Source organism: Rhincodon typus, chromosome 23 (assembly GCF_021869965.1).
Source record: "Rhincodon typus isolate 14 chromosome 23, sRhiTyp1.1, whole genome shotgun sequence".
Classification (NCBI taxonomy): Eukaryota; Metazoa; Chordata; class Chondrichthyes; order Orectolobiformes; family Rhincodontidae; genus Rhincodon; species Rhincodon typus.
In genome coordinates, this window is record NC_063354.1 from 9,149,876 (window position 1) to 9,169,596 (window position 19,721).

General features: G+C 40.5%; 1 protein-coding gene across 1 annotated transcript in view; it reads right to left on the bottom strand.

Annotated features, from left to right (window-relative positions):
• rptor (regulatory associated protein of MTOR, complex 1) overlaps nucleotides 1–19,721 on the bottom strand; it is a 362,931-nt gene that overhangs the window by 51,978 nt on the left and 291,232 nt on the right. Inside the window, exons 23-26 of the mRNA XM_048611098.1 lie at nucleotides 17,887–17,995; nucleotides 7,937–8,042; nucleotides 4,575–4,689; nucleotides 4,357–4,481 (exon numbers count right to left, since the gene is read on the bottom strand). Coding sequence (XP_048467055.1) covers nucleotides 4,357–4,481; nucleotides 4,575–4,689; nucleotides 7,937–8,042; nucleotides 17,887–17,995 — 455 coding nt within the window. The remainder of the gene's footprint in view (nucleotides 1–4,356; nucleotides 4,482–4,574; nucleotides 4,690–7,936; nucleotides 8,043–17,886; nucleotides 17,996–19,721) is intronic.

Sequence of the window (19,721 nt, forward strand, 5' to 3'; positions counted from 1 at the left end):
CGTACTTCTGTGGAGTTAATCATGGAATGAATAAATGTAACTCTACAGGCAGAGTGAAAATGAGAAACCATTACAGTTGCGAAAGAACTATTAGCTCCCTAAAACAAAAAGCCTCATTTTATTGTGAATCAAACAAGAATCATTCATATGTGGATCAAACTTAACAACATGGAAAATACTTTAAATACATTTGGATGAATAATAATTATTATTGTATTTAAAAGTAGACAAACGTAATTATTCTGCATGTAGGCAATTAGACACCAGTTTCTTTTATAATTTTTGAAGGGTGTGCAAGTGGTATCACTCAACTGGTGTCTGAGGTGCCAAAACAGCAGTGTTCTGAAGAAGGGTCACTGGATCTGAAACACTAAGTCTGTTTTTCTCTCTCTACAGATGCTGCCAGACCTTCTGAATTTTTTCTGAAATTTCTGTTTTGTTTCAGATTTCCAGCACCCACAGTTCTTTGTTTTGTTTTCTTTTGTGCATTTGAAAGCTTGCACTGTGCATCTTCCATATCTTTGAGATCTTTCAATTGTCTCCATATCATTATTTTATGCAAAGCAAACTAAACTCTCATCAGAGATAGTAGCAACTGCAGATGCTGGAGAATCCGAGACAACAAGGTGCAGAGCTGGATGAAAACTCTCATCAGTACTTTGTACACTATTATTACCCCTCTTTAGAACTCTATGGCTCCTAAACATCCAATATTCTACTTTCTTGATTTTCTAAACTTGTTCTTGAAATGTGTACATTACTGACTAGACCAGTATTAACTGCCTATTCCTCATTGCCCTTAAGAAGGTGGTGTTGCGCTGCCTTCCTTAACCACTGCCATTGTACATGGGTGATGAAGGGATAGAATACTGACTGCTTGAAGGGGTACCAATCAAACAATAACTGCTTTGCCCTGGACGTTGAGTTTCTTGAGTATTTTTGGAGCTGCACTCATCCAGGCAAGTCACACTCATGACTTGCGCCTTGTAGATAGTGGACCGAGTTTGGGGTGTCAATTTAAAATCTATGTTGTAGGAACTTGTATATTCTGGCAGCAATGACAGCAGAATAAAAACCAAGTTCTGAGGAAGGGTCACCGGACCCAAAACGTTAACTCTGATTTTATTTCACAGATGCTGCCAGACCCTTTGAGCTTTTCCAACAACTTCTGTTTTTGCTCCTGATTTACAGAGTCCACGGTTCTTTCAGTTTTTATTCAGTATTTAACTGCCACATTCGTTTTAGGCATGGCCAATTTGAACAAGTTCTGCTCCTCTGTCCAACAGGGTTTCTGTTCCAATCTTTTTCTTGTCCACAAACATTAATCTCACTGTCACTCCTGGTGTTTGACCAGATATTTGCTAAAACTCATTTCCACAGCCATATCACATTCCTCAGTGACTGCCTCCGGGTCAGACACATGCCACGTGGATTCTAACTCAGGTTTTATCTCTTGTGCCTTGAATCCACTTTGGATGATAGGCATCTCCGTGATATTCAACATACAGCTCCTCTCGCTGCATCCTGAGATCCACACTCAGTGTCATATGGCACCACATGCACACCCTTGGTCTTTCTCTCCAACAGCATCGCAACACACTGGCTCAGGGTTGCACCACTCCGCACAGTTCCACTTCATCCTCCGGCTCATTTGCCTGGCTAACCAGAAACTTTTTCTTTTCCTTTCAGGCATCAAGACTCACAAGATGCAACAACTTAGAGATACCAATGACCTTCTGGAACCTTCCTCCCCTCCCCTTCACGCTGACTCTATCCCCTGCCCCAACCCCACCTCCTGTTGGGTATTGACCATCCCTCCTAACCTTCCATTCTCCAATGCTGAACGTTCTGTACTCAGCAAACGGGTCAGGTATATTCCTCTGTGTCCCCACCTGAATAAATTTCGGGCATGAAATGACGTTGAACTCTTCTTCCACTGTCTTCGCCTCTGTGCCCCTTTCTTTGGGCAAGAGTCCTCTCCACATCCCACATACCCCTTTACCCAGTTCCAATACTCTCCTTCCTCCTGGAAACCTACCTCTGGCCTTCTACCTGCACTCAATCGGTTCATTGAGAACTGTCAACGTGACATTGATCGCCTCAATTTCTCTGCCCACCCCCCACCCCCACTCAATCCAATCTATCTCCCTCTGAATTGACTGCACTCCGTGCGCATCGATCCAACCCTGACTTTGTCATTAAGCCTGCCGATTAGGGGGGTGCTGTTGTAGTCTGGCATACTGACCTCTACATTGCAGAGGCTTAGTGCCAGCTCTCAGATACCTCCTCCTATCTTCCCCTGGACCATGACCCCACCATGACACATCAAGCTATCGTTATCAACTATGATAACTGACCTCATTTCATCTGGTGATCACCCCTCTCCACTGCCTCCAAGCTGATAGTCCACCAGCCCCCACACAGCTTGCTTCTACCTCTTTCCAGTTTTGAGGAAGGGTCACCAGACCCGAAATGGTAACTCTGATTTTTCTTCACAGATGCTACCAAACCTACTCAGCATTTCCAGCAACATGTTTTTGTTGTTGTTAATGAAAGCAGAGTCTCTTTGCCTCAAAGGAAAACCATTTCTTTGTTGAAGGTTTCCAGCAAAGAAACTTAAATTTCTTCAGATATCGTGAGATGAACATTGCTATTTCCTACAACCATTTCAAAATACAATATTAAACAAAACCATCAGTGAATAGCTTTGAACCCAGAACAGAACTCGGAGAATCTTACATAGTCAGATTTCAAATTATAACTCAACATGGAAAGGTTTTTAACTTTCACAGAAATATACTAGAATGGAGTGAATACATCTCGATCAATAATATGCACTTCAGAAAAATATGAGTAATCTAACTATAATTGTAAATATGAAGTTTTGATTGTTTAATAATCTGAAATGCACTGATTGACAAATGAAATTAATAATGTCAGTGTATGACGTAATACAATATGCATAGATGTACTGTGCAATGGAGGAAAAAGGTCTAAGTTCACATTTTATCTCTTTCAGTTGCAAAGCATAAAGAGTCACAATCGATACTGAACTACCACTGGCATTCCCCTAACTTGCCTGACCATCATCTACAAGGCACAAGTCAAGGGTATGATGGAATACTCCGTACTTGCATGACAAGTGCAACTCCAACAACACTCACGAAGCCTGGTACCATCCATGACAAAGCAGCTCACTTGGTTGGCACCACATCCACAAATCTAAGCACGGAACTCCATCCACCAAAGACACATTGTGGCAGTATTTACCATTTACAAGACGCACTGCAGCAACTCATCAAGGTTCTTTTGACAGCACCTTCCAAACCTGCGAGCCTCATCACTTACAAGGTCAAGGGCAGCAGATGCATCGGGGCACAGCCACCAACACAGGTTCCCCTCCAAGCCACACACTGTCCTGACTTGGAACTGTATTACTGTTTTTTCAACGTTACTGGAACTCCCTCCCTAACTGTCCTGTGGATGCCCTCACACCAAAAGGACTGCAGCGGTTCAAGAAGGCAGTTCACCATCTCCGCAAGAATAATTCAGAATAGGCAATAAATGCTGGCCTAGCCAGTAATGCTTACATCCCATGAATTAAAGAAAACAAAAATATATTTATTTACAAAAGTTAAATATCAATTACTATTTTCACATGAAATAAGGTTTACAAGTTTCATGCTGAAAATAAACCTCAAAATAATTTCACAATATTGCTTCAATTCTCTGCAAAAGATTGCAGATACATGTAATTTTCACAGCTCAGAACTTCTGATATCAAATCCTTAGACTTCAAAACAGCATTTGTTGCATTTGGAAAGTTCCAATAATTTTTTGTTCCTAAAGGAGAGTTACTTTACTTCAATAAAACATGCTTTTGTGTGTGATGCTTTAGGTGGAAGAAAGAATGAACAAAAGAGGACCATAATTATATATCACAGAGAAACACAGGCCCATGAGAAATGCAGGAAGAAAAGGATAAAGTTTAAAAAAAAAAGTAAAATAATTCTGTGGTGACATTCTGAAACAGGAATCTTTGAAATACAGTTTCTCATAAATATGGTCACATTATCAGCACTGATTTTGTCTGTCACTATCAAAGGATGCAAAAATACTGGTTTTAGAAGAGTAGAGTGACAAGCTGAATCTTGAGTTATGGTTAAATCATAACAGCAACATCATTTCACAGGATCATTATTCCCGCGACACCTTAACACAGTCATCTCAAAACTTCATGCCCTATACCTCATGCAGTCAGCAGTAAATGCCCAGCTATGGACTGACACATCAATGATTAGGAGTGTAGGCAATCTGCCATGGGGTTCATATTTTACATCTTTAGAGTTACTTCACCTGTGGCAGAGAGGAGCAGAGAGAAATCCTGTCCATTCAGATATTCCATTGCAGTGATCCGGGTGTATCGGGGATTCCCATTGTGGAAATAGTCAAGTTTTTCTCCTTTCTCCCAATCCCAAAAGCTTCAATGAAATAACAAAACATGAATCAAAAAGCTGAATTAGTTAGAATAACTTGGTGTTGAAATAATTTACTACAGCCAAAGCTGCTCTTACCATATACTGTCTTTGTCAGCCACTGCTATACATGGAGTAAAAGGATGAAACTTCACCACAGAAGGGACACCTGGGTTTCTGTTTATAAAGATCTGGTCATCTAATCTTGTGATACCTAGTTATGGAGAAAAATGGCTAAATTCACAAAAGAAATCACAGCCTTTTAAGAAAAGTACAGTGAAATCAGAGAATTAAATTCAGCTAATTCAAAGCTCCGGTTATAACGAAGATGTCATCCACTCAATGACCAATAGAAAATCCAACAGAAAAGGCGCCAGTGATGAACCAAAATTTTGAATTGGCAATTCCAGGTTAGCCAAATTCGTGAAATCTTGTCATATGACCATACCAACCAATCAGACTGGATGAAATCATGGGGAAGCCTACAGCAATGCGAATAAAAGGTGTCATCCACATCCTGAACAAGAGTGCATTCAGAGACAATTTTAACATAGGTGAACCTGTTTTACTGTCTATTGCCAGGTCATATTTAAAGATGAAACAAGTAACGGGGAGAGCAAGGCAGAGAATGTGTCACTGTCATGATCTGCACCAACATGGATGGCATTGAAAAGCTACCAATTCTTTTGACAGAAATCATCAAGAGTTCATGTCTCTTTACAAATCTTAAGATCCTATCCACTCAGTATGTGGCTCACAAAATGTCCTGGATGATCTCTAGCACTTTTGAGGCATGGATCAGGAAAATGGACAAAATGCATCAAGAGGAGATTTTTAGCCCAGTGCCATGGAACAGTACAATAAAAAGCCCTCCCACCCACCTCCCTAGCTGAAGCTGCACAGGCTGGAGAAATGTTATTCCAGGATTTCATACCGCCACACGAAAACATGTTTGATCACATGACACACCATTTCAAAGACAACACATTCAGCAGAAAAAGGTTAGTTTTTCCAACGCTAACACTCCATGTTTCTCAAAAGACTTTTACTGTATAGGGTTTGGTGCCATTGTAACATCTCAGTGCTTTGGAAAATAAAGGCATTATTTCATAAATTTGCTGCATCACTGTTCTCATTTTTGTTTTTGACATACAGCAGAGTTGCATCAAATGGGTTTACATAGAGACTTCCTCAGCTACCTCAAAGCTCTGCTTAACACAGTTTGTGGGCAGCTCCCCTGCATTTTGACGTAGTGATTTTACTGTAGGCATAAAACAGCTTTCATGCTCTGAATAGTTAGTAATGTAAAACCACCCTGAATAGAATTCCTGAAGGCTGCTGCGGAGGCATGGGGAGGACCTGAATTATGTTTCTAAGCTGGAAGTGCCTGAAATGGAAAAGGCCAGTAGCTGAATAACTAGTTAGATTCTTAGTAAGGGCTCATTCTGAAGAGAAAAACGACACGACCAGTAGAGCTCTCGGAAGGATCAATGGAAGCATGCACTCGTTTAGTAAATGGGCACTCGATCAAATGACAGCTTTTCCTGCTTTGTTCCTGGAAGACGTAGATCAGACTGAAAATGGGAAAATTGAGTTCAGAGGATTGTACACAAAAAACAGTACAGCACAGGAACAGGCCCTTTGGTCCTCCAAGCCTGTGCCGACACATTTTGCCCTTCGATACTAAAACTGCCTTCACTTACAGGATCCGTATGCCCCTATTCCTTTCCTATTCGTGTATTCGTCCAGGTGCTTCTTCAATGCTGCTACTGCGTTTGCTTCCACAACCTCTTCTGGCAGCACATTCCAGGCACTCTCAAAGCTTTTGTGTGAAAAACTTGCCTCGCACACCTCTTTTAAACTTGCCCTCCATTGCACCTTGAACCAGTGTCCACAAGTAACTGACCCCTCCACCCTGGGAAAAAGCCTCATACTTTCTACTCTATTCATGCCATTCACAAACTTATAAATTTGTTTTAGGTCGCCCCTCAACTTAGTGAAAACAAACCCAGTCTATCCAACCTTTCCTCAAAGCTAAAATCCCCCATACCAGGCAACACCCTGTAAGCCTTTTCTGTACCCTCTCCAGAGCATCCACGTCCTTCTCGTAGTGTGGTGACCAGAACTGGATGCAATATTCCAAGTGTGGCCTAACTAAAGTTCTATAAACCTACAGCATAACTTGTCTATCCTTTTACTCAATGACCCTTCCAATAAAGGCAAGCATGCCATAGGCCTTTTTTTAAACTACCATATCTACCTGTGCTGCCATGTTCAATGATCTGCAGACCTGCACACCCAGATCCCTCTGCATGTCAATACTCTTGAGGGTTCTGCCATTCACTGTAATAATTTCCACCTGTACTTGATCTTCCAAAATGCATCACCTCCCATTTATTTGGGTTAAACTCCATGTGCCATTTTTCTGCCCATGCATCCTACTGATCTATATCCTGCTGTATCCTCTGACAATCCTCCTCACCATCCACAACTCCACCAATCTTTGCATTGTCTGCAAACTTACGAGTTAGACCAGCCATGTTTTCCTCCAAATCATTTATGCAGACCACGAACAGCAGAGGTCCCAGCACTGATCCCTCTGGAACGCCACTAAGCACAACCCTCCATTCCGAAAAGCATCCTTCCACCGCTACCCTCTGTCTCCTTTGTCTAAGCCAGTTCTGTATCCATCTTGCCAGCTCACCTGTGATACCAGGCCACTTCATCTTTCGTAGCAGTATGCCATGAGGGACCTTGTCAAAGGCTTTACTGAAGTCCATGTATACAACATCAACCACTTTTCCCTTATCAATTATCTTTGACACCGCTTCAAAGTTAGTTAAGGCAGTCAAGTTAGTGAGGCATGACCTCCCCCGCACAAAACCATGCTGTCTAATGTTAATAAGTCCCTTTGCTTCTAAATGCAAATAGATCTTGCCCTGAGAATCTTTTCCAATAATCTCCTTGCCACTGACTTGCAAATAAGCTCTTGAATGAATGGATGGAAATTCAAGTGGGGTTTGTAACAGGCATGCGATCCTCTCCACGGAGCTTCCTCAATGTGCTGCACACATGTAATCCAAAAGGATAAAGCTCACAACACTCAATCTTTAATAATATCCCTTAAATTTCTCTCAGCATCTCCAAAGCAGCAATTCTGAGAATGAGATGTTTGTTTAATTTTGACCTAAGTGCGACAACTGACTAATTTTCTTCAATCTCTTGATTAGATGGGTTTAGACCTGAAGCATTAATTCTGTTCCTCTCTACAGCAGCTGCCTGACTTGCTGAGGGTTCCAAGCACTTTCATGCATTTATTTCAGATTTCCAATATCTGGAATATTTTGCTTCTGTATTAGTAAGTCCCAATATTGCGAAGTTAAATAATAAAACATACTTCCACTGTAATATGCCCTATTAAAATTAATTATTATATTAATTGCACCTAGAATATAGCTCACCTTTCTCTATAATCCAACCAGCTCGTTTTCTAACACGTCCATTACGTAGAAATCTCCATTCGCGTTCCTTCCGAACCAGGCTTTCAACATCATGCTCCTCTGGAATCTGAACAGAACAAGGGCACAATTAGCATAAAATCCACATTAAACAGATCAAAGGGTTTTTTCCCCCAAGAAACTGCATTTGCAGCGTCAGCCACAGCTTGCCAAATTATAAGTGATTACAATAGTTAAGTGCTCGTTTTGGACAGGTGCCAACTCAACGGACTGAAGGTCTTTTTTCTGTATTGCGGATTTCTATGACACAGAATGATGCCAAAAAGACTGGCAGGCAATTTAATAAAATCTGAACTTTTAAAACCAAACTTAACTGAGATCTTAATTGTAGCAATATAGCTGAAGCGCCTAGTGCGGACTTCCAACATACACTGAAAGATGCAGGTGTTTTTAACTTCTGCAATTGAAGTTAGTGGAGAGGAAACCAAATTATTAAATAAATTAATGCGTTAATTACAGTTGACTGCTATTAACCAACAGCTCCTCACTCAAAACACATGGTCAAAAAAAGCTGAGGTGTATTACAAAGCGGAAGTCAATCCCCCCCAGCCCCCGTCCCCCACCCCGGTAACTAAAATCGAAACACCAAACGATGTGTGCCTCACCCTGTAACCTGTTAAAAGAGCTCCACTCTGGTAAAAAGGAGTGGTTAAATAAAAATAAACTCCTGACACACACTTTACAAGTAACAAGTAACAAATTGTTTATCTAACTCTAACAGTGAACAAGCTATTAACAAACCAAACACCCCTTTCTAAATACGAACTATCCCTGAATAAAACAAGATTCTGCTGGTATGCTGCTCCAATAAATACAAGTCCCACTTATATAGAACAAAAAAAAAATTAGTCTCTTGAAATTATAGCCAGGTTACATCTTCTGGAACGTTCTGCCTCTTCTCCAACGAATTCTTCTGTCACGAACACCTTCTCCTTCTCCACATTAACTACATGTGCCTTAGGTATGTCTAATTTAGATGGAGCTTACTTTAAGACTTAGAGAATTCTTTGACAGCCAGTGATTCTTTTAGAGTTGAGAGCTGTTCTCTTGGTAGATGGTAGTTGGCTTCCCCTACCACCCTGATTTTCCAAATGCCCTCATCTTTTATACCATCGATGACCTATTTCTTATAATAGGATCGGTCCTATATTGTCAAAACCATCAGATTTAAAATTAATTGGTTTTTGGTATCTAAGGGCCTGGTTTAAATTAATTTTTAAATAAATTTAAAAGCCTATTGTCTTGGTAAAAATGCTGCTTTACCTGCTAACAGTATAGCCTTTTGATACAAATGTTTCAATTCAGGTGCTCTGTGAACCTGCAAACCCACAAACTGCTGCTGCTCACAGACATCCTTTTTACAACTCTAAGCATAGAAAAGGCACAACATCTCTTAAAGGGCCCACATGCTGTTTTCCCCCCCGCCAAGTATTTTACACACACCAAATTCTAACTTCCTGCCTTTCAATCCATGAGTACTCTACCCAACTTCACAACAGGTGAAACATTTAGAAATAATATTTGAAGGAGGAAAATGGGTGAGCATGTTTCCTGTCTTGCCTCAAATGGACAGAAGAATGAAAGGTTGAATCTATTTGTTGAAGGGATGTGAATGAGACTGGCTACGTCAACTCATCCCTAATTGTCACGGAAATGGTTTATTGAGCTGCCTTAATGAAAAGCTGCTATACTTTGGGGTGTAGGGACACCACTGTAGTGTTAAGAAAGGACTGAAGGTTTTGGATCCAGCAACAATGAAAGAACAGCATTATAACTCCAAGCCAGGATGGTGAATAGCTTGCAGGGGAACTTGCACATACCAACATATCTGCTGAACTGGCTATTCAAGTTGATAAGAGTTCAGAGGTTTGACAGGTGTAAAGGTGAGTTACTGCAGTGCATCTTGTAGATAGTATACACTGCTGCTACTGTGCATTTGTAGGAGTATACCCCCAAGTCAGAAGGCAGGCAGGATTCAGGTAAGTGGGAGACTTTTATTCAAGCAAGAACTGGTTAATACAGGGACAGGACTAAAGAATCTGGCCTTGATGTGAGAACTCAATTATTCCCCTAATCTTTGGCTCAGATTGGAAGAGAGATCAATAACACACTTTGATCTTTACAGTGAAATTCAGCATTTTTATACATTTTGTGTTACAATAATTAAATACAGCATGAACACTATCCTGCCCCCTTAATCAACACACCCAACTCCATGGGACACCTAACCAATAATGGGCACTCCTATGGACAACCCCAGGTTCCTGTGATCTTGTGTTTATGAGACATTGTAATCTCCATGCCTTGGGATCTATTCATTCGCATTCCAAAGTTACTGGTTATACTCCTCTGTATCTGTCTCAGATTTACTTACCTCTAAGCACAGTTTGAATTGTATTTCATGTGCTTACCTTTATCAAATTCAGTTATTCTTTTTATATTTCTCATTGTTCAAATTATACATGTAAAAGTACAAAAGACAGTTTTAACTAATTGCAAAAGGTTAACTTCTGTTATAAGGTTAGTTATAAAGTCTAAAATTATCCAGCTACTTCTACTGTTAGCACTTCGTAATTAATATTGTGTTGACAATCTATTTTGTTCAGGGCGTAAGAGAAGGCATTTCCGAAGACTAATTAACTTTCACATCTATGTTTAAGTGCTTTTTTTTGCCCTAATGCTTGTATCATACTTTGGTTACATGTGTATCTATCCTTTATGTTGAAAACTACTTCCTATGATTATGTGAAGTATCTTTAACTAGAACCTATTTCTTAATATTGCGAATAACGCCAAAGAAACAACTATTTACTACAAAATAACTTTAGCTGTTGTCTTTGCAGCTGCTTAGGGAGTTAACCTGGCTGGTTCATGGGCTGAGACTCACACGTGGTGTTAATCATTTACTGGGACAATCATCCTTTCATTAATGAAGCTGGAATCCATTGCTTGTCTAACCTTAGGCATCCTCTTATCAGAACTGTCTCAGATGGTTGCTTGCAGGTCTCCTTTTCTGACCTTGGAGTGCTCCTCTTCAAAGGTACCATTATGTTTCACTGTGTGAACAGGCTGTCTATTTTTGCTTAGTTTTTTCTGCCATTTTGTAAGCAGGCATGGGCCGCTTAGTATAGGCATGTAATGGTCAGAGGTATATACAGAGTAGACAGCCAGAGACTTTTTCCTAGGGCGGAGGTAGCTTTTATGAGGGGACATAGTTTTAAAGTGAAAGGAGGTAGATAATCGGGGAGACGTCAGAGGTAGGTTCTTTACTCAGAGAGTGGTAGGGGCGTGGAATGCATTGCCGGAGAGGGTAGTGGAGTCGGCCTCATTAGGGGCATTTAAGCAGCTATTAGATAGGCATATGGATGATAGTATAAGGTAGCGGTGGAGGTCAGATAGATCTTAGGTTTCGGGTAAAAGTTTGGCACAACATCGTGGGCCGAAGTGCCTGTACTGTGCTGTACTGTTCTATGTTGCACAACATTGATGGCGAAGGGAGTGAATGCTTGAAGGTGATGGATAGGCTGCTGACCAAGCAGATATAACAGTGTGTGGAGCTGGAGGAAAACAGCAGGCCAGGCAGCATCAGAGGAGCAGGAAAGTTGACATTTTGGGTCGGGACCCTTCTTCAGAAGGGAGGGTCTGAAGAAGTCCATTTCTGAAGAAGGGTCCCCGCCCGAAACATCACCTTTCCTGCTCCTCTGATGCTGCCTGGCCTGCTGTGTTCCTCCAGCTCCACACTGTGTTATCTCTGACTCCAGCATCTGCAGTTCTTACTATCTCTGCCGACTAAGCAGGTTGTTTTGTCTTCGATGGTATCAGGTTTCTTGAGTGTTGTTGGAGCTGCACCCATTCAGACAAGCATAGAGTATTTCATCACATTCCTGAGTTACGTCTTGTAGATGGTGAACAGACTTTGGGGAGACAGGAAGTGAGTTGTACACCACAGAATTCCTAGCATCTGACCACCTCCTGTTGGCACAGTATTTATATGATTGGTCCAATTCAATTTGTGGCTAATGTTAACCTCCAGGTGTTGATGGTAGGGGAAATGCCACTGAATCTCAAGGCATTAATTTCTCTTTTGTTTAGCTGGTAATTGTCTGGCACTTGTGTGGAGCAAATGTTACTCATCAACCGAAGCCTGGATATTGTTCAGGTTTTGCTGCATGGCCAGCCTCAGTATGAGTAGTTTTGAATCGCACTTTTTGAATGGCACAAAGTGGCACCTTTTGAATGGCACAAAATTGCGTGATCATCAGCAAGCATCACCACTTCAAACTTATGATGGAGGGAAAGTCATTGGTGTAGCAGCTGAAGGCATTTGGGTCCAGGATACTACCCTGAGGAACTCCTGCAGAAATGTGCTGAGACTGAAATGATTGGCTTTCAACAATCATAATATCTTCCTTCATGCCCTGCAGAACTCCAACCAGTGGAGAGGATTCCCACTGACTCCAACTATGCTATGCTAACATGTAGATGACTTAGTTATTACTTACTTTAAATTTTTACAGTTCTTTTCTCTACCTTGCAAAGCTCGTTATCTACCAGCTTATTGTTTCAGTTTATCAGTGCTTGTCAGCACCTTGCTCAAGTTGTTGGGTCTTCACTTATAAACTAAAGGCTCATGGATTTTCCTCCACAATACTACCTAAAAGTTGGCAGCAACGATGGTGGTGAAGAAGGGAAGAGGAGACAAATGAGGTCTATCGCTACATTCCCACCAGTAAAAGTTATGATTCTCTTACATACCCAGAACAGATCTTGGCCAGCCACCCCATTTGCATTTAAGCCAAAACAAGACAGGGAAACCAGAGAGAACAGTCCATTTTTCTGCGAGTCTACAATTACTCTATCAATTCTAGAAGAACTGGTAGGTGCAAAAAAGCCTGCTGATCATTCCACAAGACACTACATAACCTTGATGATTAACAACATTAAAACAATTTATGCATCAATCGCACAAGTCAAATGTGATTAACTGACTGCACTATTAATAACCAATTAAAGCACAGCATAGACTGCTGCTTGCATGAACATAGCAAATAAAATATAATGCCTCGCTGAATGCAATTAGCACTGAGCTACTAACACTGTTCCGTACAAAATGAAATTAAACATTAAAAGGTAACCATTAATTTTCACCAGACCAAATATATAAAATCACATTTAAATTAAAAATGCCAAAACACTGAAAAACTAAGACAAGTTTTGATTACTTTGAAACAGTTTTTGAAAACGTTTCAAAAGTAAAAGCCTAAAAGGATCAGTAAATAACCAACATAGAAAAATTAATGCAAGGTCCACACGTTATTGGGATTCTTTGTAGACTGCTGGCATTCATTAGATCAGCTATTGAAAACGTGGTAAGAACAAGTGAAATATCATGCAGAGGGAATGCAAATGTACTGTTTCTAAATTTGGAGACAGAAATGAGAACTATAGGTTATATACTCTGATCTGTCAGGTTCAAGAAGGAATGTCCTCCGTCGCTTGTTTCTAAAATGTTCAGAAGTTCATTTTCTGATTTAAAGAGATCTTTAGCTCTACAATAATGAGGGTCTGCACCAGACATAAAAAGACAAACAGATGCTATATAAATCCAAGTTGTTCTTTCTTGGTGCCTTACATGACCGTTGACTATAAAACACTTTGGGACATCCTGACACTTTGGGACATCCTGAGAGATACTTTGAAATGTAGCAATTCTTGTATAACATGAAACTGTAAGCACTTGCAAACAGCAAACTTGCATAAACAGTGATGAGATAAATGACCAGATAAATTACTTTCATGACACTGATTAAGGGATATCTTTGAGTCAGACATTAGAGACACCCCTGCTGATCTTCAAAATATCATAGGATTGCTAATGACTACTTGAGGTGCCAACTGGGACTTCAGTTACACACCTTGTCCTAAAGCTGGACACCCAACCAGACTGCAATATAGAAGTTGTCAAGTATGTTTTGGTAATATCATCCGAGTAAGTAAATTACTTTCCACTGCACTGAGTATTGAGACAAGGAGTGGATTCACAAGATTGACTTGCAGGTTTTGAGTGTTTTTACAGTTAAAAATAATTTGGAAAGTTAATAAAGCAGTCAAATGCCAACTACACTGATCCTGAAAAACAAAGATAGCTAATTGTGTGTTCAACTCGGAAAAATAGTTTTCCAAATGATGTGTGCATTGCACAGCACCTCGTCTCTAAAGCCATGAGCCCATAAGCAACTTCTGTTTTTTGGGGGGGGGATGTGGTGTCACTGGTATGGACAATGTTTATTGCCCATCCTTAGTGAGATGAGATAGTTAGCTGCCCTCTTCAACTACTGCATCCCATGTGCTTCACTTATTAGTACGTTTTTCCAATGGAGAGGGTTCAATTCCTGCATTGGCTGATGTTCCCATGAAGGACTCTCCTTCTCACCCTCTCCCCTTGACTGATGGGTGGTGACCCTCAGGTTGAGCCACAAACAATTGTCTCTCTCTCTCTCTCTAGTGGGAGAGCCTTATGGTCTGGCAGGGCTATGGCAAGTTTAAAGAAGGGAACTGAGGAAGGGTCACTGGACCCAAAACGTTAACTCCTGATTTCTCTTCACAAATGCTGCTAGACCTGCTGAGCTTTTCCAGTAACTTCTGTTTTTGTTTGAAATCTGAGGGCAGTTTTGGGTCCCATATCTAAGGAAGGACATGCTGGCCTTGGAAGGTATCCACAGGAGGTTCATAAGATCAATCCCAGGGATGAAAGGAAATGAGGAGTGGTTGAGGACTCAGGGTCTGTACTTGAAGAAGTTTAGGAGAATGAGGGAGGAATTCATTGAAACTTACAGAATATTGAGGGGCCTGGATAGGGTGGATGTGGAGAATATGTTTCCACTAGTAAGAGAGACTAGGATCCAAGGGCAGAGCCTCAGAGTGAAGGGATGACCTTTTAGAACTAAGATGAGGAGGAATTTCTTCAGTCCTGTGGTGGTGAGCTTGTGGAACTTAATGCCACAGAGCCTGTGGAGGCCAAGTTATTAAGTGTATTTAATAGATAGATAGGTTCTTTATTAGAAAGGGGGTCAAGGGTTACAGGGAGAAGGCAAGAGAATGGAGTTGAGAAACATATCAGCCATAATTCAATGCCAGAACTAACTCAATGGGCTGAATAGCTTAATTCTGTTCCTATATCTTATGGTATTTTGGACTAATACGTAGGATCAGATTCGTCTTGCATTTTGTAGACCATACCAGGGCAATTTTCCACATTGTTGGGTCGATGTCAATGTTGTGGCAGTACAGGGACAGCTTGGTGAGAGGTGTAGCTAGCTCTGGAGCGCCCTTCTTCAGCATTATTGCCAGAATGTTGTCTGCGTCAGCATTCTCTCTAAGCTGTGCAGTAGTGCAGCCTCTTTAATGTTCCATGCGTGCCATTTGGTGTGCTGCCACGTTAACATCTGGCTTCAGAGATTGCTGCTGTACTGGATTTCAGAGGTTGGCACATCAAAAAATAGAATCAGAGGGGGTATTGATTAGGGCCCATTGCCTTTGCAGTATCCAGTCCCACCAACCATTTCCTGATATCATGTGGAGTAAATGGAATTGCTTAAGCTGGGATCTGTGATATAGGGATCTTTGGACGAGGCTGGACTGCAGCGATTTGATCTGGCCCATGGGTTGTAGAATTGCTTAGCTCTATCATTTGTTGCTTTTGCTAATTGGCAAGCACGTAATTCTGTTTTGTAGCTTCACCAGGTTGACCTTCATTTTTCATATGCCCGCTGCTGCTCCTGACCTGTCCTCCTGCACTCTTCGCTGAACCAGGGTTGATGTTAATGGGGATATGCCTGGCCATGAGGTTATCGATTGTGTTGGAGTTCAGTTCGGCTGCTGATGGCCCAGAGTACATTATGGATGCCCAGACGTGAGCTGTTGTATCTAGTCTACCCAATTTAGCGCACAGTGATAGTGCTACTTTGGTGATTAACATTGACCTTCCCCACGAGGAGTACGTTCTGCACCTTTGCTACCCTTAGTGCTTCTCCAAGTGGTGCTCAACATTGAGGAGGACTGATCATTAACAAAGGGCAGATGGTACTTGATAATCAGCAGGCAGCTTCCTTGCCCATGTTCGGCTTGATGCCATGAGACTTCACGATGTCCAGAGAAATTCCATGGTAACTCCCTCTTGACTGTGTGCCTTTGTGCCACTACCTCTGCTGGGTCTGCCTGCTGTTGGGGCAGCACATACCCAGGACTGGTGATAATTTTGTCTGACTCGGTGCGCAAGGTACGATTCTGTGAGTATGATGACGTCTGAGAGACAGCTCTTCAAATTTTGGCACAAGCCTCCAACTGTCCTAACTTTGCAGGGTTGAGTTTGCCATCATTAATTCTTGTGCTTAGGTTAATGCCAGGTGGTCCGTCTAGTTTCATTCCTTTAAGATTTTTTAGCAATTGATACAACTGAATGGCTGGCTAGACCATTTCAGAAGGCAGGTATGAGTCAACCACATTGCTGTGACTATGGAGTCAAATATAGGCCAGACAAGCCAAGGGTGAGTTTTCCATCCCTAGAGAACATGAAAGAACCAGATTGGTTTTGATGACAATCAACAATGGTTTAATGGTCATGAAACTTTTAACTTCGGGTTTTTATCAAATTCAAATTCTGATGTGGTGGGATTCAAACCTGGGTTCTATTAGCCTTACCCGAGTCACTGCATTACGAATTCAGCAACAAAACAATCATGCCCTTGTCTCTTCACAAACATGGTGATTAATGCACAACTATGAGATTGCTGGTAAAGGGTGTAGTCTATTCTTGTGTGTTGCAGATAGTATGTGGTGAAGCATTTCATTCGACTTATGCAAAGCTCAGAGTTGCTTCAGTTGAGTGCTTTAACATCCCTCTTCATGTATATTTTACAATAGTTACATAAATTTGCAGCCATGACAGCACTGCAATGGTACACTCTGGTTTCCTGAATGTTCCATTTATCAGTTATCAAAATACTACCTGCTAAAAATTGTAATGTTATAATTCATTGATTCTGTCTGGATTAAAATCATGTTTTGTCTAAAAAACCTATTTAAATTATTTTTCACAGAATATTTTTTGTGGCATATTTTACAACTCACTGCACGCTCGAACAAAATCTCAAAGGTCAATGCTAACATCTTGGTTAAGCCAACTCATTCAAAGGTTGTGTTGATGGATGTCTTTTTATTTAAAGCCCTTTATATGGCTTAATGTCCTGGACAAAATTCTCTCATGGCTTCACAGCAATTATAGAAAAGTATGCATATTTCAACATCATCTGCAAGAATATTCAGTTACTGAAGTCTGTAAGGAAAACAGGGCTGTCAGTGGATTCATTACAGTGAGCTGTGACACACTTGTACTCAGGTCTACACTCCACGTGTTCATTTCACCACTAAATAGGTTAGCACAAGGGCACAAATTCATAACCACTTCTCTAAAGCACAACCACAAGCTGAGTTCACAATCTCACTGAGCAGGATAGGAATGGGATGGAGCTTGAAAAATGTTAGTAACATGGAGTGACACAGGATTTAAGGCTTTATTCTTAAACATGAAATTGAGTAATGGCACCCAGTTCCCAGGGTCCATGATACAGAAATGGGCAATTCAGTATCATTTTCAACCAAACTGGTAGTCTACTCAAAGGAGACAATAAGATGGAAAACTTTCTTCCCGATTCCATCATCATGGAACTATATACAAAAGGCTGAGAATATGACATATGACAAGTAGATTTCCACACTAAGTGCCAAAGATGTAAAATAGCCCATTCCTTAGCCACGCTAGCCTCCACCACAATGGTCCTACTACTGTATTGATATACAATAACCAAGGGACTCAACCTAAAGTTATTGCTTACATATTCCAACAGATTAAGAGATATGGCAAGGTACTTTGGAATGCATCTCTCTATCCTTCCAAGGATTGACATGGGTGTGCTCTCTACCCCTTCAGAAAGGTTCTTTAAACTAAGAAAAAGACAAAATTAGATGATTAAAAAGCCCTGTTTTGTTTACAATTCAATATCAACAATCTTGAATTTAGAAACAATTTAGACTAGTAGAATTGATCTTTTAAACACATTATTTAAACAGTGAATTTTTATCTGAATAGCTGAAAGAAAATAAAATGTAACATGGGGAGATAAACTGCTCAGCAATCATTGCTGGTCAATTCACCAGGAACGCAGATTTGCAACTACAGAAATAGGAATCGATTTACTAGTCTCAACGATCAGTGGTCACATTAAATAGACATTATTTGTCAAGTGTTACACCGTAATGATGAAAATGGATGAGCCGAGTGTCCAGATAGAAACTGTTTTGCAGTAAATCGTAAATTACGTACAAACCATTTATGAGAGACTGCAGTTCTAGGAAAAGAACAATGTATACTGACTTTCTTCGTACTGTATTCCAATGTTAATCGCGCACCTGCACTTGTACAAGTCACTGTATCTTCAGTACTGGCACGGATTCAGCCAGAATGAATGCGCAGCATGCTGAGATCAGAACTTGTGGTACATTACCGAAACTGAGGCTTTGTGACACTGCAGCTCTATAGGCAGACTAGGTTACTCAATGTCATGGTTTTCTAATTGTAACTTCAATATTTATGAGCAAGCGATGAAACCCTCCATGTAATATCTTTAGGACTGCAATTGTGCAGAACTTGACCATCCCATGCTTCTGTAAATTTGCAGCAGCATTCAATATTTCCTGTTTTTTCCTTTACAGCTGCAGTTATTTTTCTTATCCACATAAATATGACAAGCAATTTGTCAAAATACCACATCTGTTTGTCAACCTGCCCACTATCATGAATGTTAACAGCTTCTATATTTGAATGAGAGAGGGGAGAAGCCTCAATAATTAAAGACTTCTGGTTTCTTATATTTCGTGTGTTTTGTATTTTATGAAATGTAAAACCCAACAGAGCAGAGAACAACAAAGGTATTCCTGCTTTTTTAAAAAAAAGGTATACGTTTACAGCCACTTTTGGTTCAATTTGGCAACATTAAGTAGTACTCTTTTCTGATCTCAAAGTACACACAACAGTATAAAGACTGGAAAATCATGGCAACAGATGTAAATACAGACTAAGCTCATGTTGTAATGTAACTGCGTAGCTGGAGATGCTATTTCATAGATGAAATCGTAAATATTTTCTGATCAACCTGCTCAGAGACGTTACACCTATGGAGAAGGTGAGACTTGAACCTGGGCCTGATGGAATCTGGAATAGACATGCGTTTATAGGGAAATTATGCACACATATTCGAAAACAGCCCTGCTATTTTTTGATAAATTTCCTTAACCAAAAATATGCAAAAATGTTCCCAATGCACTAAAATCAAAACCTCGAAGTTTATTCAAGAGCTAATTAAGAAAATCAATGACACAATAGAAGTAAAATTTCATTACATAATAATAATATTTGCTGTCTTTTTCCCTTCAAAACCACTTTCCAGTAAACAGAGCTGCTTGCAAACTCCTGAATCAATGTAGGCGTTGAAATAGTGTTACATGATTAGGATCATGACACACCATAGATTTTACACCTCCTGTCTCCCACTCAGCCAGAACCAATTACAAAATCTGTATTTCATGACTTCAGTTTGTTGAGAGAAAACCAACAGACTTGTATTATTTTAACTCTCTGAGTACCGTGTTTGCAAATTACACACAGAACCTG